At 37.8% G+C, this 27,339-nt stretch overlaps 3 protein-coding genes and 2 long non-coding RNA genes across 7 annotated transcripts in view; 2 read left to right on the top strand and 3 right to left on the bottom strand.

Annotated features, from left to right (window-relative positions):
- LOC106081675 (ER membrane protein complex subunit 10) lies at positions 1–3,975 on the bottom strand. Its single transcript, XM_013243822.2, has 4 exons — positions 3,821–3,975; positions 1,491–1,661; positions 1,035–1,421; positions 1–200 (listed from the first exon to the last, which is right to left on the bottom strand). The coding sequence occupies exons 1-4, from the start codon at positions 3,878–3,880 to the stop codon at positions 126–128; spliced, it is 693 nt and encodes a 230-aa protein (XP_013099276.2). The 5' UTR covers positions 3,881–3,975; the 3' UTR covers positions 1–125.
- A 1,721-nt stretch (positions 3,976–5,696) lies between these two features.
- On the top strand, positions 5,697–6,976 carry LOC106081681 (uncharacterized). The gene is made up of 4 exons (XM_013243828.2): positions 5,697–6,060; positions 6,124–6,320; positions 6,380–6,773; positions 6,839–6,976. The coding sequence occupies exons 1-4, from the start codon at positions 5,755–5,757 to the stop codon at positions 6,869–6,871; spliced, it is 930 nt and encodes a 309-aa protein (XP_013099282.2). The 5' UTR covers positions 5,697–5,754; the 3' UTR covers positions 6,872–6,976.
- On the bottom strand, positions 6,971–8,445 carry LOC131996313 (uncharacterized). Its single transcript, XR_009397765.1, has 2 exons — positions 8,188–8,445; positions 6,971–7,842 (listed from the first exon to the last, which is right to left on the bottom strand). It is a non-coding gene; the product is annotated as an uncharacterized LOC131996313 (long non-coding RNA).
- A 918-nt stretch (positions 8,446–9,363) lies between these two features.
- On the bottom strand, positions 9,364–10,038 carry LOC131996317 (uncharacterized). The gene is made up of 3 exons (XR_009397771.1): positions 9,973–10,038; positions 9,648–9,914; positions 9,364–9,591 (listed from the first exon to the last, which is right to left on the bottom strand). It is a non-coding gene; the product is annotated as an uncharacterized LOC131996317 (long non-coding RNA).
- A 30-nt stretch (positions 10,039–10,068) lies between these two features.
- Positions 10,069–27,339, top strand: part of LOC106081690 (adenosylhomocysteinase-like 1) — a 32,498-nt gene continuing 15,227 nt past the window's right edge. For 2 of the 3 annotated variants that reach the window (XR_009397748.1, XR_009397749.1), the window contains exon 1: positions 10,069–10,960. Coding sequence is in view for 1 of the 3 variants with exons in the window: in XM_013243841.2 (XP_013099295.1) it covers positions 10,493–10,960 (468 nt within the window). In the remaining 2 variants the exon portion in view is untranslated. The remainder of the gene's footprint in view (positions 10,961–27,339) is intronic. The other variant, XM_013243841.2, reaches the window with a different exon arrangement.

Genomic DNA, 27,339 nt, shown 5'->3' with positions numbered 1-27,339 from the left:
TTTGACTACCTTTGGCAAAAGTAAAACAACATGTTTTGTTTGCTTATATTTGGAAAAGTTACAACAGAATTTAAATTAATTTATTTTTTATTTCTCTGCTAGCTTCAGTTTTGCAGGAATATACTCTACTTTTGTTGTTGATCTGGATTCGTTGCTCCCGACACAAAGAGCAAAATAACAACTGGAACAATGTAAATCCACTGAAAATAGAATGGTAAAGAGATTATTTGAAGTTCTTCAGAACATGGCTTAACAAAAATTTAAAAATTCTTCAGATTTCCTAAAGCAAATTTAATATCCTTCAATGCTCGCCCACGGAATAGAATGTAAAACAAAAAAAAAATAAAGTAAAGTTATTTATAAAAGTAAGCTATGCAAATGCAAGTTTGCCCATGAACATTCCATTAAGGAACAGGGGCAAACTTCTTGCATATCAATGAGTGCAGTCCGATTCAAGTTTAAGCTCAATGATAAGGAACTTCCTTTTTCTAGCCGAGTCCGAACGGCGTGCCGCAGTGCGATCTCTTTGGGGAGAAGTTTTTACATGGCAAAGAACCCCATAAATGACGAAAGCATTAGGAGGGGATAACCAGGATTCGGACACAGGCGTTCAGCTTCATAGGTGGACATGCTAACCTCTGCGCTACGATGGCCTCCAAAAAAGTAAATTATAGGGTGTAGAATTTGCCAACGACATTCTAGAAATTATTAGGCAGCTAATAAAGTAAAATACGATTTACGGTAAAATGTTTGAAACGAACCGAAATTTACATCTCACGAAAATGTGAAGAAATATTTTTCAAAAGCTCTGATAATTCAGCGTAGCCTAAAAAACAAGGCAATGTGCATCACGATGTATGGCATTCTCTTGTTGCTAACAACTAGAGGAGCATGGTTTTGGTGAAGCAGATTGATTGACGTTTTGCATTTTAAGTTGTTGCAGTAGTTTGCCTGATATCTCCATTGTTAATTAAATTTTACTCAAATAAAATTTCCTGCTACTGCTACTTAATAAAAAATTGAGGTGTACTTACATATTTACCAAAGAAACCACGGTTGTCTTTAACTTCTCCTCTGTCTCTTGCTTCCCGTTCTCTCTCAATCTTTTGTATAAATGATGCCGTATCAGGCACTGGTGCCAATTCAGTATGTTTAATCAATATATCAGTGCTGAATTCACTAATTGTGAATGTTGAAAAGTCATAGGATGAACAATCATATATTTCATCCCCAGATGCTGATAAGGTGGAGGTGATGCCATTAACATAACCGTTGCCATCAATTGCTATCCAAAGTTCGTCATTTAGTAGAACACTTAATAGGCCACATGCCTTATTAGCAGTGGTGAATGTACGTCTTAAGCCATTGGGATATTCAACGTTAGCCTTAAGTCTATAAAATCCATTATTGGCTGCAAGATCCTATGTGGGAAACAAATGATTAAAATTAAAATGTATACACATATGTATCATATACTTAACATGACGTACCTTTAAGTTTTTCAAGTCTTCTGATGACATTGGATTTTGGACAATATTAGATAATCCAGTGTTTAAACTAGGTATGGAAATATTTGCCCTGTATGTAAAGGTTTCTGGCTTATCAGCATTCAGGGAATGCAGTAATTCAACATTAATCCAGCCATCATATTCTATATAAGACTTTAGGAAAATATTAATAAAAATAAATAATTTACTATGTTGTATTTATCAATTCCAGTTATTGGCATTTCATCGATTTTTAGGATCAAATACATTTTGCATACTATCTACGAAAGTTAAGTTCCATTTTTATGTAACGATATATCATCTTTTGACACCAACGTAAAGATTAAAACATTTCGGCCAAAATAAAAAACAATCGTATAATCACATCTAGGATCTCAGCAACTTGGGTAAGGTGCGTCGAAAGTGATCTGATTGTGAGTTGAGTAAAATACGCTTGGCAGATGAAAAGTTGTCATGAGTCATTCGGTCACTGGTAACTAATTCTAGTCCAGTAGAAATTGAGGCGGATGAATCTGCCACAAGTCGGTTGCGCTAGAATTACTCTGGTCTATAGAGAAGGTTAACTTCATCGCATCAGCATTCACTCGGTAACTGTATAAGGCTTCCACTACCATATCCTCTTGAATGGTGTTACTATTTTCCCTGTACATTTTTTTTTTGATAAAGGTGGAGGTCGCATTTGTTAGCCAATAATCACAAAATTTCGCGCACATAATTTTTTTAGCATAAAGAAAAAATTGCTTTGAGCTTAGGTAAAAATTCGTTCAGATTTAGATTTAGCTCTCATATATACATACACCGGATTTATCCGAAAGCATCTGCTAAACTTCTCCAAAATCAATTCGGATTTGAATGTAGGTAGCTCCCATATAAAGATACCGCTTGACTGACGAACTTTGACGTTAAAAACGTGAATCTCGATTACAAATTGAGACCCAATCCCATGGCAGCCGGTTGTATGTACCGGATTGACCTGATGAATTCCTTCATCGGCAAGGGCTGCCGTCTCAGTGTACCACACACTGCTACTACAACAACAACAACAACAACAAATTGAGACCTATGGTTTCTACTTCAGTTTCTACGTCTGTCACAGTTTTAGCACTATCCATGTATCTAGTAGATTTGTTGTTAAAGTAGGTGGATGAACCAATAATCGTACAATCGTCTGCATTTGATAAACAGTGCCGGAGATATCTACCCGACTCGGAGAAATCCCCAGCACACTCTAAGCTTCGGTCTTCAAATCTTGTCTCAAAGAACAACATAAGTAATTCACGATCCAAGTATTCAATTTGGGTTGAAGGTCCATTTGGGCGTAGCATAACTGTTTGAGACTTTGGCAAAATGTAGGTTGATGCTGTGCAAAGCAGTCGTCGTGCCGACTGACCGGTCCCTCTTCTCGATGGAATCTGCTTTACTGGAACCCTTCCCTGGTTCGGTAGCGGTATTACTCACTGGGAACAATAAAAGTGTCCTCAACCACGTTAAGTACCTAGATCAGGCACTCGGCTGCTGGTACCTCCAAATTTTGCCTTGGACGTTTATGCGCTTTGGATGACGTTTGTGATAGTTGGTCGTTGAGTCAGAGACTACACATGCAACGAATGACTCTTCTCACAGTGTCACTCTCAGTTTACTCTATAAATTGACGATTGTTGTTGTTGTTGTATCTGCAGATATGCGGAGGGGCAGCAGTTTTTGGCCAGAAACGATCCTGTATCGAAACTGATACTTAAACCCCATTGAAGTGGTGTTAAATTGACGGTTTAGCAACCTGGGACATCTCTTCGGATCAGTTACTGCTTCGTTGACAAGGGATGACTATAAGCACCACACGGATTGGAACTATGAGCACCACGCTTGTTGAATCTGTGAGCTCTGATTTGTGTGATGTTCGACGCCATCAAGAGGACCTCAGCTGAAAGCTACCGGGCGCGTACATATGCTCCGGATAGTGGAGTAACTAAAACTGCAGTCTCGAGTGGAGAGTATCAGTGAGTGGTCGGTTGGCACCTGTTATTGTTTAATGACTGAGTACCTGTGATGCTTGATATGACAAGACATGTAATTGGCGTCTCTAAATATTCAATGGCCATAACGAGTTCATATCCTTTCATCTGGGTTTCGAGATGTTAAATAGTAATTAAATAATATCTAAAAAGTCTTATCTTGATTTGACCATCTATTAATACAATAAATGAAGCTATACAACTCAAAATATCGCTTTAGATTTAACTTGCACGCGTAGATTTGTCAAATAAAATATAATTTCGACGAAATGCCAATACGCTGCATGCACACTTTATTACCTGACCAATGCCAAATAAAGACAATAAAACGAAAATTGATGACCAACTTCTAATACCCATTCTAATATGCCAAAAATGTTAATAGTACAAAAATTGGATGACCGAAATAAAATCAGAAAATCTATAGAAACCTGCGTGGAGTTACCATCGATAACTCAGATGATGGCATTATGCAGGGTGACACAAACGTAAAAAATTCAGAAGTACGAAAATTATCAACCGTTTTTAGCAATGACGCCAAAATATTAAGCTTTGAGTTAACCAATTCCTCCATTCTGGAGGCCGTAAATTCACTTCGTTCGCAAAAGTGCGTATACCAAATAAATGAGGAGATCAGTACCTTCAATTTGGTGTATCGCACATATCACAAAACTGTTTTTCGTAGAGCAACCCCTCCAGAATTCTGTTTAGAACTGGGGGCAGGACATAAAGTGCAATCCATATCCAATCCAGTGCATCCATGGAGTCCATAAATGGACTTTGTTCAAAAAGACAAATGCACCAAATTAGAGTGGATATTATACCTGTAATTTGGTGTATAGCACATACCACAGATTTTCTTGGACCATTCCTTTTAGATTACTATTTCGAAACTGGAGAACAAGACAAACGTAGCTGATGGTATCATTGAAGATTACTATGCAGGGTGACATAATATTTAAATCAAATTTCTTCTTAAGGGTTGGTATTCTATTCTGCTTTCTGAATAGCCGCTGAAATTTTAAATTATTTCGCGAGCGGAATTTGACATCAATCAAATGTGTTTGGTCCTATTCCTAAACACGTTTCTTTATCGGCACTTATTGTTTTCTCTATTTTATATATTTTTTCTCAAATATATTAAGAAAAAGGAACCATTGAAACCAATGAAACAAACTTAAATGAAACCGCCAATAGTTTCAAGCAAGATATATTCATTAACAGGTAGTGGCAGTTGCCCAACAACAAAAAATTGAGTGCACTATCTGTCAAAATCAGTGATTAGTGCAACTTTGATTTTGTGTATGTTACTAGCTCGTGCCATTTTTCCATGTTTGTGTGTGTTATGGTTCGTAACTATAATACACACACACAATCAAAATTCGTTGACAAATAGTGGACTTCGCTAGAAAAAATTGTACTCAGCTGTTTACGGTACACTACCTGGTAATTATATGATGCATTGTATGTACCTAAACCCAAGGGGCGCATCGGATTGCTTAAGCACAGTCCGAGTTACATACCACGTTTTATGCGTGCTTAAGCAATCAAATGCGCCCACATGCGTTCTTTGGTTTGAGTTACATACGACGCGTCTTTTGCTTCCCACGAATTTCTAAAAATCAGCTTATTTTAGTCATTTCCAAAGTTAATTTCAATTGAAATTGTCAATAATGCGGTTTAATATTAAAATCATAAAAAAATCTCTAATATTCGCACTGTAAAACAATTTTTGAACAGTAATCATATTCAAATCATATGTTTTACGGCCTGAAATGCGTTCAAAGTTCTCCATTCTTCCAAGAAAGACAGGAAGAATGGAGAACCCGAATGGTGAAGAAACGCCCGTCCCCACACAAGCACGGATGTACCTACGCCGGAGCTTATGGGACCCCCATTCACCATTGGCAATGGTGAATTTTTCTTGCAACAACGAATTAAACTACATTTTTTATTAACTCCATGCAATATGAAATAAAGATTTTTACAAATATTTATTTTATTTTTTTTTACCAATACTATTACGATGACCACGCATCTTGATGTGCCATGTCCATATTAAATGGTTTCGTATCTTTGGGTGTGACGGACCCTTTAGATATGAAAACGATTTACGATAACAAAAACACCTGTTTGACATCATTCATGCGAAGATTCCACATCTCTTATCGATTCATTGTTTTTGTTTGTTTATTCAATTCTTAAGTTTTTCTTTTAATTTTCTCTCTGATTGAATGATGATAAAATCTTCTATTTTCATTTTTATATTACACTTTGTTATACACAACGAATGTAAAGTGCATAAAAAAGGTTCACTTCGGGAAAATGAAATAAATACTAACTGGAAAGGTTTGTGGTTTCCCAAACCACCTAATTACTATGATGATAGCATAGAAACAGCCAATGTGGCATCAGCTGCCAACACCAACAAAGACTCATGGCAAGGCCCTTGGTTCCCACATCCCCCCGGAAAATCTTCTGACGTATTTACAGAAAAAAGTGACGACTTTGCATATGCAAACAAATGTGATAATGGCAAGGTGACGAAAGATGAAATGCTGAAATAAATATATTTATTTACTCTAGATTGATTTTAATTACAGCAAAATATTGCGATTGATTTTGATCCCGAGGACAAACGACATTCGTACAATTTTTTGTGCTTTGGGAATCGTACTGAATATGAGCCAAATTTTAACACTTCAAGTTTGTTAATAGAGCATTTTGTGCCTGCTGCATACCAGCCACCTGTTAAATGTATCAGCGAACGAATCGATTACAATGAGACATTACCAACATTGTAAGTTGCCATTTGAAATCGGTTAAGGCATAGTCTTAAGCAAAGTCTTATTATTTCAGTGGTCCTTACCGCCCTTTGGCTCCCAAGTTCGGCGCCTATAAATATTTGCCACCACAAAGATGGCTTCGAAGCTTGGCAGATGGCGCAATTGTATTTTTATATCATCCATGTGCCTTTTCCGGACAAATTAAACAGCTCCAGAATACCCTACAAGGATGTTTGTATCGGCATATTATTTCACCGTCGCTCCTGTTAACGGCTGAACGCCCTTTGGCACTTTTGGCCTGGGGCAAATGTCTTCAAATGTCAGTAGTTGATGACAGCAGAGCTGTACAATTTATTAAGGATAACGCGAAACTTGGTATAAAAGGCAAGCAGCAGAAACTGAATCTGTCAGCACATCTTTATGACGCCGGGTTATTGACAGAATCTCATTTAGTTACCGATGAACAGGTACTTTGTTTTTTATATTAACTATGTTTAGCTGAATAATTCTTTTGTGCAACATTTTTGAATAGGATTCAGAAGTTTGCGGCTATAAAGAGATGTGATATTGGGAATAAAGCAATTGGTTGTGTGTAGCGTTGATATTATTGTTATACCTATAGAAAATATTTGTAATAATTTTTTAAAATAAAAAGTACTGAAAATTTGCATATGATAACATAATTTATTTCAAGCATGTTCCAGCCAATAATTTCTACATATCGGTGTTTTCAATTTAACTAATAATATTTGGATTGTGCAAGCCAATGTATAAGAGTGTTCGCATTGTAGGTGATTTTTTAGGAGCTATAGGAAAGTTTTTCAAAAAAAAAAAAAATCATGAAATCTTTATTTGAATCGATAGTACGGTCCATATAAATTAATGTTTTAAGATTATTTCATGCAAATGTTGGGTATGACTGTGCATCAAATGTCCGCTTAGTCCAATTTTGGCATACTCTTTTCAACATTTCGGCTGGTATCTCACGAATAAATGCTTCAATGTTATCTTTCAATGCGTCAATTGAAGCGGGCTTATCTGTATAGACGTGTCATGCCATGCAAGTCAAGCTCTTGCATTGGGTGCAAAAAAAGTTGGATATCATTTTACGGTAGCGCTTACCATTCACAGTTACGTTACGATTTGCATCATCTTTTAAGGAGTACGGTCCAATGATGCCACCAGCTCAAAAACCGCACCAAACTTTGACTTTTTCTGGATGTATTGGTAGCTCTTGCAATGCTTCTGGCTGATCTTCGCTCCAAAATCGACAATTCTGCTTATTTACGTGCCCATTGATTCAAAAATGATCTTCGTTTCTGAACACAATTTTTCGATAAAAAAAGTGGATCTTCGGTCAACTTTCCAAGAGCCCATTTCCCAAAAATTCTGCGTTGCGGTAGGTCGTTCGGCTTCAATTCTTGTACCCGCTGTACTTTGAAAGACTTCACACCTGTCGATAATTGATGGTCATCATTAACACTGGCCGATACAGCTGCAACATTTTCTTCAGTTCGCACCCTACGTTAAGTCTTGCTATAAACGGTGCCAAAAGTTAAAGAAAATATTTATTTGTATATTTTACTTTTTTTCAACACAATTGAACGTAATTCGGCAATTCTTATTAAACTATTTATAATTTTTTACTGTTAAAGTAGGCAAACAGACCTTTTAGGTCTGTAGGTCTCCATTAAAACAGCTGTTCGATGCAGCAAATCTCTGCTGGAAAAAAACCTCCAGTAGAAATCTGCAAGCTCTCAATTGCCAAACTCAAAACTTAGCTTGCTCTCACGCATTCTCTCGCTCTCTTCTACTAGCAAATAAAGTACGGGTTGCCAACAAATACTTGTTTTCTACTATTATTTTTATTAATCACCATACCTTTGAAAAAATACTTGAATATATGTCTGTTATTTCTTTTACACGTCAGTTAGAAAAATATCTCATTGTGAGAACAATTTAAAGTTAATTTAATAAATCGTACTGAATTGAAAATTTACTCTCAAAAATAGTTTTTATTGCCAACAGAACGCGAAAGACTTCCAATACCAAATTGCACAAATTTTTGGGTACAGGAACACACGTAATAGGTCTGTTCTATTTTTATGAAGCAGCTGATTTTCATAAAACAACTGTTTGACGCTGTAAATCCCTGTTGGAAAAAGCTCTCAATTACTCATGGTACAATTAAAAGGTAAGGTAGTAGTAGTAGTACAATCTTTATTTATTTATTACATTTCTCATTATATAATTTAACAGTGATTATAAAAATTAATTGAGTGAGTGTAAGAAGAAAATCAAAAAATAATAAAGATTAATCGGCTATGACTTGTGTCGTCAGCCGGATATTTATGAGTTATCCATTTTAAAATTTGTAGTATAATGAACTTATTCAGTTAAAAAAGGTCTAGGCAAACTCCGTTGTTATCAATTTACGGTAGTGTAGAGCCGCTTTTATATATCCGATAAGATTTTTCCAGTCTTGGGTGTCTGTTCCATCTAATATTCGTATGATGGCGTCCTCATTTAATGCAGATCTACCGAAAAAACCATTCCTTAAATGTCGATATATTGGGCAAATACCTAAAAAGTGATGAAGCGTTTCTCTTTCTTGTAGGTTACATATCGTACACTGGTCGTTGGCATTTGTATGTGTGGCAAAGTGGTTAGCGTTCAAAAATATTAGGTCACATCTGGCCTTAAATATCCATGCAATTTCTTCATTGGTATAGTTTCCACTGAGGTACATATGACTTCTCGTGTAGTCCAAATATTTATATAGTCTAGTGCTACTTTGCTGTGCTCTTTGAATAGCAATACTGTTGTTGCGTAAACTCATTTCTTCAATTAAATTTGCTGCCATTGCATTCCAGGAAATCAGACTAAAGTTTTCATCAATGTGGGGTATGTTATACTGGCTTAAAAGATTGTTTAAGTGATGTGCCCAAAATAGTTTTTTTTGTATTATTTTTTGGGTTAACTGGTAAGGCAGCCTTTCCCTTTTGTATTGAAATTTTGTAAAAGGTAAGGTCATTAGCACAACAACAAAACATACCCCCAACGAAACTACCTTGAGTAGCAAATGCCGTAAATTGAAATGTCAGAGGGGTTTTAGAAAAAACTTTCTATTACAACTTATATTCTACAAATATGTTCCATTTTTGTATTGTTATCATTATAACACTATTTTGTTGCTTATTTGTGGAATATCGGATCAAATAGAACACATTTAATATATTGGAAAATATTACAGCTGTGATATCAAGCCTTTGATATTTCGATTTACTGCAAAATTAAAACAAAAATAAAAAAATTTTACTCAGCTGTTCACATGACTTCACCTTATTAGTGCATCCCGTCAATTACCAAACTCTCAAAATTTTGCTCTTTCTCTACTGCTGGCAAATTAAGTACGCGAACGACTTACAGTTACAATTTGTGCAAATTGACACAAATTTTTAAGTACACGAACACACTTATTGTTTTTGTTCCTCTATATTTATTTGCCAAACTAGCGTAACAGAATCAGCTGATATGTGATTTTTTTCCAAAGCCAAATGAGCTGTCATATTATTTTTTTAAGACTTTGTTTACCTTGGGTGCAGAAACTAAACATTTTTTTTAGTTTGTCTATCGAAAACAATTACCCAAGTCGCAAGAAGATACCTGTGCCGCTACTCGTTGAAAGCTTTTTTACATTTACTACTGAACGCTTGACAGCTCAACTTCAACGTTAGTGAGCATCTGGTTGCGGCGCTTGTCTTGTTGTTTAGTATTCTCTGTGCTCAGATCCATAAACAGACGCGTGCATTCACTTGTGTCGATTAGTGCGGGGGATATTTTGTTGTCGGACGAACGGGGCACTTAATGACAATTACAGAGCCAAGCAAAAACAAACACACACGCACACACAACCGCAAATTCCAAAGCCAAGACGAAGGGAAAGCCATAACAATAAAGCAACGAATAAAACGAAACAACATTCAATAGACATCACGTGAGCATTACGTGAGCAAAGCAAATAATACGGAGAATTGAATCTTCCTTTTTTTCTGTTCGTATTTAATAAAATTTTAAAGTAGCAGCAGCAGCTACTGCCGAGAACAGCTGTTTTGGTGGTGTGGCAGACAAACGTCAATTAGCTCGGCTCGAGAACAGACAAGGAAGGTAACAACACATCAACACCATGAACAACTTGTCGGATACACCAGTTCCTGATCCTGGCTCCAATGCGGATAAAAAAGAATCGAAACAATCAAGTGCTTTAAAGAAAACCAGTCGATATCGTAGTCGTTCATTGTCGGCTTCATCCACCGACTCATTTTCATCTGCCTCTTATACGGGCAGCAGCTCGGATGATGGTGATGATGTACCACCACGAGAGAAGGTGCAAAAGAATTCCAAAGGTGGTTCTGATTTCTGTGTACGTAACATAAATCAGAATGCGTTTGGTCGAAGGGAAATCGAGATAGCCGAACAAGAAATGCCCGGCATAATGGCTCTCAGGAAAAGAGCAGCCGATGACAAACCACTTAAGGATGCAAAAATAGTGGGTTGTACCCACATAAATGCCCAAACAGCGGTCTTAATAGAAACACTTATCGACTTGGGTGCATCTGTGCGTTGGGCAGCGTGTAACATATATTCCACACAGGTATGTATAAAGTATGCCATTGCTTAATCAAAAACAAGTAGAGTGTGACTTCAAATCAGACCGCGAGGTCACATGAGAATAAACTAGTTGTATAGAGTTCAGAGAAGATATTCAAATAAGAATGTTAAAGTAGTCCATCATCGAAGTGTTTTAAACAGAACGAACATATGGAAAAGAGTTTTAGTTCTACAAGCATTTGGAAGGGATAAAAAACTCAAATGCCACTGTCAGGTTGTTAGAAAGCTATCGATATTAGTCTGACTTTGAGTAACGCATCAATTTTATAACTATTTAATTATTTCTTTGAATGCTGCTGACTGGTAAATTTCTTAAGTAAACATCTGTGAATGTGTTGATCTGTCCCTTCAAACAATACGTGTTTATAGCTCGATTAACACGCAAACATCAAAACATATTTGTTTTTGGGAACATGTATGTAGGTAAATATGTAAATTATTTTTATGATTTGGAAAGCATATATTCATTGATTTTTGCATGACGTCTGCTCAACTAAAGTTATATCAGAAACCATTTCATAGGGGAAAAGAGCCTACTCGTGTCAAGTTTACGCCAATTATAAGGGACACCCTTCTTATATATAATTCCGTCCGACGCTTGGTTGGCACTTCTTTAAGTGAATTTTACCCCAAAGTAGGTTATACTTTACACATTTGCTGCCCGATTCAAATTAAAGCTCAATGATAAGGGACCAGTTGTTGTAGTTGTAGCAGAATCTTGTGTTTTCAACCGTGATTCATTTACTAGGTTTTGCTAAATTTTTAGATCCAGGAACTCTGCGTCCAGAGGGATTTAGTACTAGATCATAGGGTTGGCTGGGCAGGTGACGTGTGTCGTATGGAATCCATTCGCACGCGGGACACACATTCAGCACGTTGTCATGAGTCCTAGCCCAGTAGGATTTAAGGCGGTTGCATCTGCCGAAAAGTAGTTGAGCCAGAACTACTCTTTTGTCAATGGAGGTGTGAACAATGTGGTTGAAGATTTGGCGGCGGGTAGGATCTTTGTCTCTTGGTGGAGGTGGTCCATGTGAGAACTGAGAAGATAGCCGGTCCGCCCGAAGGGTGCATTCTGACAGATCTGAATATTATTCCACTGCGTGTCACAGCTGACGAGATCACACTGGTGCTGCATAACTTACCACAGACCAGCCAATTGTTTTGAACGTGGTCAACAAGGTTTCTTTGTCAGCACCCCAAGTGATGCCGCCAAGTGATTTAAGGTCCTTGTTTGTACTTTTGACTTTATCGCAAATTGCTGTGGCATGTGTGGAAAATCTGTAAGAGCTATCAAATGTGACACCAAGCATTTTGGGACTATTGATGGTCGGAATTGTCACTGCGTCGTCCATCACTTTCAGCTCCCTACGCACTTCATGCGTGTATGTAGTGAACAATGTGGCTGAAGATTAGGTGGCAGATATCTTTGGGTTCCTTGCAGCGAAATAAGAGGCAAGTTCTTTGAGGTAGACGTTTAACCTACCGCAGATGTGATGGTCGGGAGGCCTGATGCCATGATCGTACAATCGTCCGCATATGATAAAGTTTCTATGCCCCCTTGGGGGCGGATGGAATGGAGGATAGGTGGAGGTTAAACAGTGCCGGAGATATCACCCCGTCTTGGGGAACTCTCTGTTTCACTCTACGGTGTTTCGATTTCTTATCTCTAAATTCCACAAATGATGCGTTTCAGGCCTGGCTGGAGGGACGGAACTTATTGGCGATGTCCTGACCATGTCGAATGCCTTCGATAGGTCAAATACCACGAGAATCGTCCTATCACATGGCCTGGGTTGATTGAAGCCACGGCAAATGTGTGCGGTGATGGCATGCAGATCAGTTGTTGTGCAATGCAGTCTTCGAAATCCATGCTGATGGTCGGCAAATGAAAATTCTGCTACGAGACTCGGGAGGTGTAGTTCCTTAAGCGTCTTGGTTACTGGTGAGCGAAGGGAGATCGGTCCATACGACTCTGCCTTATTCGGTCCTTTTCAGGCTTCGGTAGCGGGACCATTTTGCCCATCTTCCAGACATTGGGTACTATAAGAGAGTTCAAAAACAGGCTGAGTACAGTCGTATGGTACTCGACCTCAGATTGATCCAGATTCTTCAGCATCAGTGTAGAGATTTCGTCGGGGCACAACGCCTTAGATGACTTGGTGCCACGGATGACATTCGTAACTTCGTCTACGGTAATGATGGCTGTTTTTCTGCTCGGAGACCACGGATACGACAAAAGGCTCTCCCCCTAGCTCTGTCACTCTCGGGATGCACAACAAAGTGACGGTTGAACAACCTGGCGTACCTCTTCGAATCAGTCACAGTTACGTCGCCAAAAGTGACTGAGGTCCTGTCGTCCCGTCTACCGGGGTTCGAGAGTGTCTTAACAACAGACCACCGTTTGGCTAAACCGGTATCTAAGTTACATTGCTCCAAGTGTGTCTTGGCTGAAAGAAGGAAATGCGGTCTGTAGGATTCTCCCTTGCTCGAGTTCTCTCCAGGCCTAAATATTGGGATTACTCTGTCCATTTTCCAGACATCGGGTTGAGGTTCTCAGTCAGGTGCTAAAGAGATGAAAAAGAGAGAGTGAAGCGAAAATAGAGATACAGTACTTTGACACATGGATACGAAACGCCGGCCCACACGTCACAGAAAAAAATTCTTCGACTTAAGTTCCGCCTCACTATATACCCCAGGCCCTTACAGATGTCAAAAGTGACAGGAGGGTCAAATGTCTGAAGAGAGCTTAGATAAATAAAGAGATGTTCACCTGCATTGGTGTAGCAGCAAAGATCAAGTGAGATTCAGGATGGCGAAGTTGACCACTTTCCACTTTTCCAACGTTCAAGGGGCTATAACTTTTACGAAAGTTTTAAATGCTTATTTGACTCATTTCGATATCAAACCACCCCGTTATCTTAAGACCAATATGACAATTTTTGTATACTTTATTTTAGTGGAGGCGAATGTATACAAATACAAATATATATTATTTTCATATTTGGGCCGCAAACTCTTCAGGGTGTAGCGAAGCACACCGGTTTAACTTATTCTCAAAGAAAAAAAAAGAATTTAAACAATTACTGAAGTACTTTTGTTTTATTGACCTTGCAAATAAGTAAGTTTCTCTGGCGCACCCTGTATAACGTTTTTGTATTTTCAAGGACATTTATACGTGCTTTTTTATGGCCGTGCGATGGGCATTTCAGCAATTGTTTTTTTGAAGTTATTACGCTAATGTTGAGGCAGTGAAAGACATTAGACTAAAAAATCTTAGTGCTAGAATGGGATAGACAAGCTAATGAACACCCTTGTCAGCTATAAAGTGCAAAAAAATTACACTTGTTGACGTTATTCGGCATTAATCTTTATATCGAGGGGTTTTTAAGTAACTTAAAGTGGCAGTTAAGGTTTATATGGAGTAACAGAAAAAAAAAATTACTAGACAGTGGTTATAAGACTTCTAAAAGTTATGGCTAATCCTTAGACGAGATTAAAAAAAACTGCAAATAAATCTTTTTAATTTTTTTCCAAAGACATGTTTCTTGTTCTTCCTCTTTGTTGAAAATCCCCTAAAATCGTTGTAGTGAAAATAATAAGGTAAAGACACGTGAGTCTAATTGATTCCTTGATTGGCCAAAACTGAACGTTTAGGTTTAAGCATATAAAACACAACTTTGTACTACTTTGGACGTCAAACTTTTTTCTTTTTGCTAAAAATCCTTTTGATTCTGCTGTAAAATCGATAAAATACAAACAAAACCAGTGTCATAGTTTGAAAATGGCATTGTCTGCAGAATTTTTTTTAGTTTTCCAGCTTTATGTGGTCGAATTTTATTCAGGAAGCTTATAACCGACCTTGCCTACAGTTATAGAAATAGTTGATTCACCGTCTCCAGTTGATTCACCAAAAACTTTATTTAAGCTCCAAATCCAAAGGTACTAATATGATTTCCGACACAATTTTCAAACGTTTTTAAATGTAATTATCAATTGCGTCACTTCCCTCATATCCGTGAAACGCTTTATCTAATCTCACATGCAAACAGATAGCTATAAATTTGTGTGCTGCTAGGGAAATAATTAGTCACTTTGACGTTTCAGCGTAACAAAGATAAAAAATTAAAAAAAAAATCTAATACACAAACTACGATTGTTATCTCAGACACTGATTCAAATATGCTTTTATGTAACATTAACAAAAAGATGGAAATGCCTTTCGTACCTACCCCAACCAACCGCATATAAACCATGACACAATTATGGCGCTTGGGGCGTTGGCTAGATATTCCAACCACCGGTTTAATTTTATTAACTTACTCTTTTCTACCTTCCACAATTTGCTGAAACATACCCTTATCATAGGATGGAACATATACTAACTCTGTCATTCTGTTTGTAACATCTCAAAATATTGGTTCACGCCATATTATTCATCGTCATGGCATCCACTTTGATGTGACGAAAGTACGCTATATTCGTAACTAATTTTGCTAGCCTTGTAAATTTTCACATTTCCACATTTTCAAGTGGAGGTGACGATCGCGGTTAAGCTCTTATAGATGAGCAAGCTGGTTCTGGTCCATACGACCGATCGCCACGGGAACATGATGACCTTTGGGTTTTAAAATGGGCCAATAACCCGGATAGTCATATCGAGCATCATAGGCACTTAGTGTTAAGGCAAGAGCCGGTGGCGCCCAGCCTCTCACGACGACTCTGCATTCGATACCGCGACTGCAGTTGCAGCTATCCGCCACCTGTGGACGCGGTCGGTAGCTAAGCTTTTCGCGATAATGAACAATACCACACAGATTGGAGCTTGAGTTCCAGGCTGTGTAGTGATCATAGTTATTCCGTGCTGAGCACAAAAACTTCCTTCCTATTGGTTTAGGTCATTGGGGATTTCAAATGGGTCGGATGTTGGTGGCCTGGTCTGCCAACATCCGTGTTATCTTGGTTTACAAACTGCCTATGTCGTCCAAAGTAGCATCTATTCGCCAATACTTGTGTCGTTCGTTTCGTTTATGGTGCCGAGGTTGATAAAATGTATGACTTTCTTTGACCTTTTCAAATGCTGTTTTCGATGGCCCGACCCATAATATCGATGTCGTCGCGTGTGATCTTTTGAGAATATTTTGCCACCTGCTTCTTGTATAATGTCTCTAACAGAAAATTAAAGAGAGTACACGATAGACTGCCTCCTTTCTGAAACATCGTTTGGCTATGAACCTTCGTAGAGTTTCTTTCCTATTTAAACAGGGGTACAAAACTCAGACATTGCTTTTGCTTTGCTTTGAACGTATAGAGCTGTCAAAGGCGGCTTTGTAGTAGACGAAAATTTTGTAAGGGTTGATCTAATTCTCTCGGAACTTTTTCGGGATTTGATGGAGTGCGAATATTAAATCTTTAATGGATATATGAGGGCTAAATAAAGCCTTTTTGAGAGGGCCCAACTAAATCGTAGACTACAGCTTTTAATCTCTTCCCCAGTGCGCTCTTAAGTATCTTGTATGCGATGAGAAGACTTTTTCCTCTAGAGTTGGCACTAACTGTCTTGTCTCCTGACTTGTGTACGGGACATGCTGATGTTCCAAACATTGGGTATGCGTTCTTCTTGCCAGATCTCGAAAGCGAGTTGATGCATAAGCCTCATCACCATATCACCTCCAATCTTATATAATTCAGCTGAACACTTATCGGCTCTTTCTGCATTGTTGCTCTTCAGCCAGCTTAGACCTCATTCTGACTAGACGGCAGTCTCATCGTCGTCACTAATGGCAACGGAAAATCCGTTGCCAGATTTCTTTCGTTTGATGCTTAATTCTTTGGTAGAATTTTCGGACTTCATTTTGACTCCTGAACATCTCGATTCATATTCACGTTTTTCCATTTCTCTCTGCTGTTGCGAATAGAAGTTTCTGCTTACTCCTTTTCTTCCGATACCTATCCATCGCCTGGGGCGTTGCTACTGACTGCAGGGCTGCTCTATATACCGCAAACTTGGCTTCAATAGTATTTAGACACTCTTGGTCGTACTTTGGATTTATTAGTGCAGGCTTTTGATATCTACGGATGTGGCGGCATTTTCCATGATGTGGCAATGGCTAACAATTGCGAAAAAGGAGTGCTTTCATCAAGCAATTGGTCATACGGGTGGAATATATCGCTTCCATCTTTGTGTTGACAGCTTTTCGACGTCTAGCTTCCGTGAGCTAATGCAAGAAGACGAAGAATGTTTCGAATTGTTTTCAATTCAAAGGTTTTATTAGAAGTAACAAGAAGATATTTCACAAATGAAAAATATGTATACTATGTGAGAAATTACTTCAAAGACTACCTTGGTAAAACATAAAAAATAATAAATGAAAGTAACAAAGTGTTATTGTTAAAGTAAATCCAACACCCCTTCTCAATAACACTATATAAATATTATTTAATTAATCCGACAAGTTCTTTGAGTGTTCTCAATTTTATGTTGCCTAATGGCTTAGTTAACATATCGGCAATCATAGTAGCCGTAGGACAGTACTTATATTCTATTTCATTGGAATTCTTAACATCTTTAATATAAAAGTATTTAATATCAATATGTTTGCAGCGTGGGTTAATTCTTTCCGAGTCTAGTATTTTTAGACAGCTTTAATTATCTTCAAATATAAGTGGCTTTTCGATAAGATCAATTTTGAAATCCTTCAGCAATTGCTGCAACCATATACACTCTTGTGTTGCTTCCGCAAGTGAAACCAACTCTGCTTCAGTTGATGAAAGTGATACGATGTTTTGTTTTCGGCTTGCATAGCTGATAGTGGCTTGACCAAGTTTGAATAAATATCCACTAGATGACTTGCGATCTTTGTTGTCACCTGCCCAATCGGCATCTGCATAACCCGTCAACTTTACGTCTTTTGTGCCTACACAAAGCTTTTCACATCGAGTCCCTTTCAGATATTTGAACACACGTTTCACTTCATTCCAATCCCTTTTGGACGGCTTGCTTACTTTGCGCGATAAAATAGAAACGGCAGCAGAAATATCTGGCCTGGAATTACCAGCCAAGTAAAGTAGTGAACCAATAGCCATGCTATATTTGTTGTCGGTTTCCAATAAATCTTCATCTTTTATTTCTTTGAAGTAGCCTGTATCTAGCGGAATAAGTGATGGTTTTGCTTTATCAAGGGCGGAAAGGGCTTTATCAATTATCCGCTTTTCCCCTTCTGAATCCGAAATTTGTGAGCACATCATTAATTCTTTGATTCCAACATCTAGCGGATTGTTTGAGCCCGTAAATACTTTGGTTTAACTTACAAACCAGATTCTCTTTTCCTTCCTCGATGAAACCTTTTGGCTGTTTTATAAAAATTTCTCTGTCAATATTCCCGTTCAAAAACGCCGTTTTTATATCAATGTGATGAACTTTCAAATTGTTATGTGAAGCAACAGCAAGTAATGTTCGAAAGCTTGTGTGTTTCACAACTGGAGCAAAAATATGGTCGTAGTCTTCACCATATTTCTGTGAAAAACCTCTTGCAACAAGTCGTGCCTTATATCGACTTCCTCCGTCAACCAAAGTTTTTATTTTAAAAATCCATTTGCAACTTATAGCTTTTCTGCCTTTTTGCAATTCTACCAAATCCCAGGTGTTATTGTTGTACATGGACTGGATTTCATCTTTTATCGCAAGAATCCACTTTTCTTTCTCTGGATGGTTCATAACTTCCTCGTACGTTTGAGGTTCTGATTTCATTGCTGTCATATTCGCTTCATATCGCTTGGGCTTCTTACCTTTTGTTGACCTTAGTGAAACCCTTTTTGGGATAACTGCATTTTCTTCTTCATCTTCTTCGGAAGTAAATGAATCACTTGCGGTTTCGAATGGTTCATCTCCTGATGCAATTTCGATGGCATCTGGTATCTCATTTATAACTTCTTCGTTGTCATTTGATGTTTGCCCGATTTCGCAATTTTCTTCGAATGTAGTTTCAGCAAATTCAACTTTCGACTTGTCTTCTTCCAAAAAAACTAACGTCTCTACTTATGATAATGGTGTTATCATTGGGATCCAGCAGACGATAACCTTTTGTTTCATCAGAATATCCCACGAAGATGTATTTTCTTGCAACAGCATCCAGCTTTTGGCGCTTCTTCTTTGTGACGTGAGCATATGCAACAGAACCAAAAATCTTAATATGTTTCATGCTTGGCTTTTTCGAATGCCATTCCTCATAGGGTGTTACTTCGGTTGCAAACGTTGGTAGACGATTTTGTAGATAATTTGCAGTGTTAACTGCCTCTGCCCAATATTTCACATCCATATCCGCATCAAAGAGCATGCATCTTGCCATTTCCATTAGGCTTCTGTTTTTCCTTTCAGCTACACCATTCTGTTCGGGTGTATATGGAGCAGTTAACTCGTGATGAATCCCTTTGCTATTTAGAAATGATTTCATCTCCTTGCTGCAAAATTCTCCGCCTCTGTCTGTCCGCAAGGTTTTCATACGCTTACCAAATTTTGTTTCAGTGTATGCCACAAAATCTTTGATTTTATGAATTGCTTCCCCTTTATTTTTCAAAAAATAAACAGTGCAATATCTGCTCTTGTCATCAATTAGGGTCAGAACATAGCGATTACCAGTTGGTGTGCAATTTCGCATGGGACCACACAAGTCACTGTGTATTAAGTCGAGTGTGCTTTTTGCGCGATTTTCTGCAATCTTCGGAAAGGGTTTCCGGGTCATCTTCCCTTTTAAACACACTTCACACTTACTTTCACAATTGCATCTCTCCAATTGTATCCCAGCCACTAATGACTTATTCACACCAGATTTTATTGCATTCATATCACGGTGACCAAATCGACGGTGCCAAGTGTGAATACACGACGTCATCATAGCCGTATGTTTTTCATCCATTACAAATAGATTTCCGCTTAATGTAGCAATATCATACAACTCACCTTTCAGAGTTATCAAACACTTCTGTCCTACGAATTTTATTGTGAAGCCTTGCATTGTCAACTTTGGGACTGATAACAAGCTTCCCTCTAATTTCGGCATAAAAAGAACGTTTTTCATTTTAATTTCCTTATGTAAACCATAAAATATTCCTTCGCCAACACCATTGGACTTCAAAATTGTACCATCAGCTAGATAAACATCATTGGCACAATTTTAATCAAGCTCCGTGAAAAAACTCTCGTTACACGTCATATGGCAAGTTGCAGCCGAATCTATGAACCACATGTTCTCATTTCGAGATGAAGCGGCAACAAAACACGCATTTGAGTCCACTTTTGACGTATATTTAGCATTTTCTCTCTGCTTATTTTGACGTTGATTGCAATTTCTTTTAATGTGTCCGTTCTTACCACACTGATAGCATTTCGGGTTATAACTTGGTTTCTTGCTTCTGGTTTTCAGCACAGCTTCTTGTCCGATAAATGCACCATTTCTCCGTTTTGCCTCTTGCGTTAATTTTTCTTTTACCATCTCCAATGTTAAATCCTTTTCCGGGCGAACTTCCAAGGCTGACACCAAGATATTATAATCTTCCGGCAAGCTTCCAAGAAGGAAAGACACGACCTTATGCTCGGGAAATTCTTCTCCGAGATCCTCCAATTTACCCACAATTTCCAAGAATTCTGAGATGTGACTCTCCATCGACTGGCTTTCGTTCATACGCTTCGATGATAGCTGTCGGAGGAGACTGACACGGTTGCTCAAATTTGACTTTTCATGTTGTGTCTTGAGGGATTCCAATATGCTTTTGCCGTTGTTAGCTTTCATATATGAATTTTTTGTGAATCTTCTATGGACAATCCAATCACAGCACGAGCTTTACCATCTTTTAGAGTCCATGCTGCATTCGGGGATTCAGGTATGGCGTCCGTAATATGATTCCACAATTCCCTTTCCAAGAGAACCATTTTAACATTAAATTTCCAGGAATGGTAATTATTGGTACTTAACTTGGGAAATGTTAGCTTTAAATCCATTTTCAGCTTCCTTTTATATTTTTCCTTTGATGATTATTGTTCCCGAAAGATTTTAGCGTAGGCCCATAACCTATTAAGAGGTCAGCTAATGCAAGAAGACGAAGAATGTTTCGAATTGTTTTCAATTCAAAGGTTTTATTAGAAGTAACAAGAAGAAATTTCACAAATGAAAAATATGTATACTATGTGAGAAATTACTTCAAAGACTACCTTGGTAAAACATAAAAAATAATAAATGAAAGTAACAAAGTGTTATTGTTAAAGTAAATCCAACAGTTTCTAGGATGAAAAGCCTCTACATCATCAACATGTGACTGTTTGGTGTGTTTTATGGACCGGCAGGTTCATTGGAACTTGCTTTTTCGAAAATGAGATGGAATCAACAGTCACGGTGAATGAATTGCGCTATAGAGAGATGATTAATGCTTTTTTATGGTCGGAGTTGTATGTTATTGATCTGGACAACTTTTACTTGCAACAAGACGGCGCTACGTGTCGCACAAGCAACGAAACCTTTGCTCTTTTACGGAAAATGTTTCCGGGATGTGTTATCTCTAGAAGAGATGATCACAATTTATTTATTAATATTTTGCAAATTCTTTCTTGGTGCCACGTGAAAAAGTACGCTAGCGGCCCAGCGTTGAATCAAGACTTTAAAGATAAAATTTGTGAGGCTCTCGAGGAGTGGGCAGCCACTTTGCGATGAAAAATATATGGTCCCTGTAAGTGTGGTCTTGTTGGCCATATCATCTCAAAAAGTTACTTTTTTCTTTGAATACCAAAATCACATCTAAAGGTAGATCAAAACTCGTCTTACCATGGTTGGTGTCGTGGTTCCTTCTGGCTTTACTTTGGCCATTGCAGAAAATTTTTCGGTCATTAAGTTCTTCTCGGGAAGAGATTTTACCAAAGATATTCTCCCTTTCTATCTTGGCATTTAAGTCTGCTATAACGAGTTTAATGTTATGTGCGGGCAGCGTTCATATGTACTCCCTAGACCCTCCTAATATGCTTGGTCTATTCGTCTTTGTCGTTGTCTTCTCTCGCGGCATGGGTATTATTTACAATAATTGATATGTCAAAACAGATAAATGACACAAAATATTGAGTAATGAAAATGCACAGCTGTCTAATCGTCTAATTAATACATTTTTGTTGTCACCCACAGAATATCAACCCGCAGTAAACTTTTGGACAGCATTTTGTTATTAAAGTTGAAAACTTTATACCAAGCACAAACATCTTAGCTGGAATTTCAATTTCGTTTGTCTTCATTATCGGTTGACACCATCTTAGGAGTGCCAAGTGGTGTTAGACATACTATATTTAAATGCATGTACTAGCACTTATTTGCGATATACAAAGTGTCAAAATAATTATATTTGTAATATAAAACAAATAGTTTATCTAATCATTATATTTTGAAAGTGCCTTTCATAAGTTTGCGTGTCTGATAGGCTTTTAAACATATGACTGATGGTGGTGATCGTCGTCTTGCCCTAATACACATAATAAATTTGTTTTATTTTATTTATTGCATTTCAACATACTTGCAGCATATTTCTGATTAACGGAGTACAAATATTTATGCGTGTGTGGAAATTCCCCCTTGTCCCATTTCTTATTTCCTTGGAAATTTTTAATTATATTAGCACTTAAAGAAGTTTAATTGTAAAATAATTAGAGCCCTTATGCAAAATGATCTCTATTTGGAAATGTATTCACATCGAAGCGTTTAATTAACACTGGATTTTATTACTTTATCGTTGCTCTTCTCTCAATTTGTTAAATTGTTTATAAACAAACATTTGGATGTGGGATTGATGGTGGTTGTTAATTGACCGAGTTAATATTCAATCAATCAAACATTAGAAGTCAAACGAATTGTTGAACGCCATCACAAACGCGTTGTTGGGGAAGAAAGTAATAACGGCAGAGAAGCTTTTTTTTTCTTTATTTTAATGCCTCACTTATGCTTAAAACATATTTATTGGGTTGCCCAAAAAGTAATTGCGGATTTTTTAAAAGAAAGTAATTGCATTTTTAAAAAATCTTAGAATGAACTTTAATCAAATATCCTTTTTTCACACTTTTTTTCTAAAGCAAGCTAAAAGTAACAGCTGATAACTGACAGAAGAAAGAATGCAATTACAGAGTCACAAGCTGTGAAAAAATTTGTCAACGCCGACTATATGAAAAATCCGCAAATACTTTTTGGATAATCGAGTTGACAAGGAAGATCGATTTACGGTCAATCACAGCTTATTTGATGCAGCCAATTATTTTCTTTTCTTTTAAGAATTATTAAATCAACATATACAGAAGCTCCTTATTCGTATATAATATTACAAAATATGCGGCAAAAACTTGCATCAGAACAAATTGCCACTAGAATACTATGAGCGTTTAAAAAATGTTGCTCACACCTAAAATGATGCACCCAATCACAAAAGAAATAACGGTTTATTCAACACGGGTTTTGCCAAGGCGTATTTATCAGGTGGCCGCATCAACCCAGCTGAGAGAATTTGATATGTCAATTCATTTTTGAATTCTCCGTACAAAAATATCAACTTCAAAATAAATATTTTATAAATTGTGTTTGCTGCTGTTATGATTTTAAAACTACGCGTCTAACAACCTCATTCACTATCATCTTCACTCAGGAAACTTAGGTCCATTGTGTCGCCCCGAAAGATTCAAAAAGCGCAGAGGAACACTGATCAAATTTACGTCAGTACAATGCCAGACATTAAAAAGAGGAAGATTACGAGACAACATACATTACAAAACAAAAGTTCGCTGCAAAAGCTATAGTAGTCAGGAATGGCGATAGAACTATTGCACGAAAATAATTTAGACGGGAAAATAGGTGTTTGTGCAGCCATAATCCTGCATCTACCGTCGGAATTTCAGGGCAATCCCATAATAGGTGCTCAACCGTCTATGACCCCTCCATATCCCCACAAATCAAGCTTAAGTCCTCCAATGTGTCCAGCTCAAGGTCCTGACATTGCAATGGCTTTTCAGGGCTCTCAGTAGTGAGAGCGGCATCTCCATCACATCTAGGAGAGGTCCCCAGAACATACCAAGTTACCTAGGATTGGTGAATAGTATCAACTTGATCTTTCGGGGTTTTACGTCAGGCAGCATACTAAATGCACTCTAAACGGCCGCACACCATGATGACAACTTCATCCTCGTAGCCAACAAACTTTAACCGTCCTTTTAAAATGACCTGAAAATCCCACAGATATCCAAGAGCCGAAAAGGGGTACACAACCCCACATTGTGGTGATTGAGCTCTTACCACAATCTTCTTATTTGAGCCATACGTTAATTTTCCCGCCTATCAATATCGGTATTCGCTTGGTAGCTATCTACGGCTACAACAATCTAATGAAAACTATTTAAACTTGCCATCTTGGTGGTTTTGTGGGTTCAACCCCTGGATCTAATTGCTTGCTTGACACTCAAAAATTAATAAATTTCTTTCTTCTTGCTCTGATTGGTCGAAGCAAATTCGCCGAAAATTTTTAATGTCAAGCCGAATCGAATTTTATTCGCCCTGTTTACAAATTTTGACATATCAAGTTTCCAAAAAAAAATCCTTTGTTGTAGCAATTGAGCCGATGCGGCCATCTTATTAAATTATCAAAGTAGCGTAAAGATTATTACAGATAATTCTCCTTTTAAAAACATGGGAAAAATAACAATTGAGGATGTCATTAGACTCTTCAAAGAAGCCAAAATTCGAAGTAAAATTGCTGGAATTGTCGCGTTAAGTCCTTCTACAGCCCAACACATAATCGGAAGGTTTCTTCATGAAAATAGAATCGAAATCGAGTTTACCGGATTAAATATTCAATGAATCAAAAACAGGTGGATAGTAAGACAAACTAAAATAAAGCCGGATATTTGGGCTCCAAAATTATTTATTGAGACAGAAAATAAGTGGGGAAGCCATGTAGTGCCGAACAATTAGAAGAGTTTTGAGAGAATCCTATTTTCATGGACGGACGGCACAAAATAAACCAATAATTTATGTTATAAACAGAAATCGCAGAGTAGAGTTCTCGCTAAAGATATTTCTTTTGAGAAATCAATTATATTTTCAGATGAGAGCAAATTTAATTTGTTTAGATCAGATGGAACATCATATGTCTGAGGAAAACCTTAAACAGCACCGAATCCACGAAATTTGCGTAGTACAGATATAGACGGAGGCGGCAGCGTAATGGATTTCGACCCCTGCGTACGATGTATGTCGTGGGTCGAAAATTTGGTCCTTAGTAAAGGAAATATCGATAAGCACATATATTTGGATCAGCTGAAAACAAAAAATGTAGTGTAAAGCGCTACAAAACATAATATTAAGGACTCATTTCGGTCATCATTACGATCTCAAACATATCTGGTATTGTGCAGAATTGGCTTATTTGGAACTGCCCACACATCGTCCTGCCCAGCGTTCCGATCACAATGTTTTCGAAAATTTGTGGTCAGTGCTGACAAAAATATACGAAATCACCAAATTTCTAATGGGATTGATCTAAAACGTGCTCTGTTAGTGGAATAGGGATAATTAAGTTCAGATTTTACTAAAGCACTGTTAGAATCGATGAAATCCCGACTCAAAGCTGTTAGTGATCAAAAAGGATACCTAACTAAATACTTACTGTAGCATTTTAGTTCAAAAACACAAGTATTTTAGGTTCATATTTAAATTTAAACTGTAAGCTCAAGAATGTGAATATTTTCTTATTATTCGTGTTTGCGCTTCTTTAGTTTGGTCACAACAATTTTTTAACTTTGTTGTTGGATTAATCAGCTTAGAGCAATATGTTTTTTATTTCTTGGTTCTATTTCAAACAGAAACACACTAAAATTGCTGAGACTCTTTAAAGGATTCTTGTTGTTTTGCGTTTCTATTTAAAATATGCAAATTTTGCTCATGAACATTCCACTAAGGAACAGGGGCAAACTTCTCACATATCAATGAGTGCAGTCCGATTCAAGATTTTTAAGCTCAATGATAAGGGGCCTCCTTTTTATAGCCGAGTCCGAACGGCGTGCCGCAGTGCTACACCTCTTCGGAGAGAAGTTTTACATGGCATAGTACCTTACAAATGTTGCCAGCATTAGGAGGGGAAAACCACTTCAGAAAAAAATTTCTGATGGTCTTGCCAGGATTCGAACCCAGGCGTTCAGCGTCATAGGCGGACGTGCTAACCTCTGCGCTACGGTGGCAAACAAGAAATAAAAACACATTGGTCTATGCTGGTTAATCCAACAATACGAATGAATCCACGAACAGCACGTCGTGAAATATGTAGCCGCAATATGCTCATATTGAAAGGTTTTTCTATGGCAAGCAAAATTTGCCTCTTTTTTTCTTATTTTCATTGATGATCTACTGGGTCTAACTTCGAATCCGATCTACTCGCTCGCGGATGACAACAAACCTCTGTCATTTATTTTCATTCGACCATTGGCCGATTCTTCGAGAGAATGAAGACAGGAGACGGATTATGGACGTAACACTCTGCCAGGATTTGCTGGCCATTTCTGAGTGGGGCCGAATGAGCAGAATAGATTTTAATGCACGCAAGACGCAGTGCTGTTTGTTGTCCCACAAAAGATTCACTAACACTTTACAATCGTCAATATCTATCGACGGGGTAGATATCAAGCAGTCAGAGGCTCTTGATGTTTTGGGCATGAAGATTCAATGTAATGTCCGTTGGTCAAAACATGTATTCGAAGTGTCGAAGGAAGCATTCAAGTGCTTGGGCTTTCTTCAGCGGTGTAGGAAATAATTCACTACCTCTGATCTTAATATCTACATTACGTGCATCAGGCCGAAGATGGAATTTAACTCGCATATATGGGGTGGAGCTCTAAAATCAACCTAGGAGCTGCTTGACCGTGTCCAGAGGCGGGCGTTGGTGTTTATCGGAGATGGTAGGGTATCTTACTCTATTGTTTCCCCTGAACATTGTCGAAATGTGGGTTGTGTGGCATTGTTCTCTCGATTCTTTCACGGTGTGTGTTCTTCGGAAATCAGTCTTCTGATTACTGACTTGAGGGGGTTTGTCAGAAATACAATATTTTCTAGAAGCGCGCACCGGTTTGTAATCGATTGGGCAGCTGATCGGACCATGGACTAACGAGAGAATTCTTTTTTCGCAAAGACGGTTCGAATGTGGCAAATGTTAATAAACACTACTCCTTCTTTTCCCCCTTTAATCCTTAACTATCCTCCAACGCAATGCACAACTTATATTGGGGACATTCCCTGTGTGTTGGTTGATTGAAAAACAAGTCATTGACTTTGTGTTGTTGACGTAAGATGACTTTTTGAAGAG

This window comes from Stomoxys calcitrans, chromosome 1 (assembly GCF_963082655.1).
Source record: "Stomoxys calcitrans chromosome 1, idStoCalc2.1, whole genome shotgun sequence".
NCBI lineage: Eukaryota > Metazoa > Arthropoda > Insecta > Diptera > Muscidae > Stomoxys > Stomoxys calcitrans.
The sequence above is the reverse complement of the archived record's forward strand: the minus strand, read 5'-3'. Positions and strand labels throughout refer to the sequence as shown.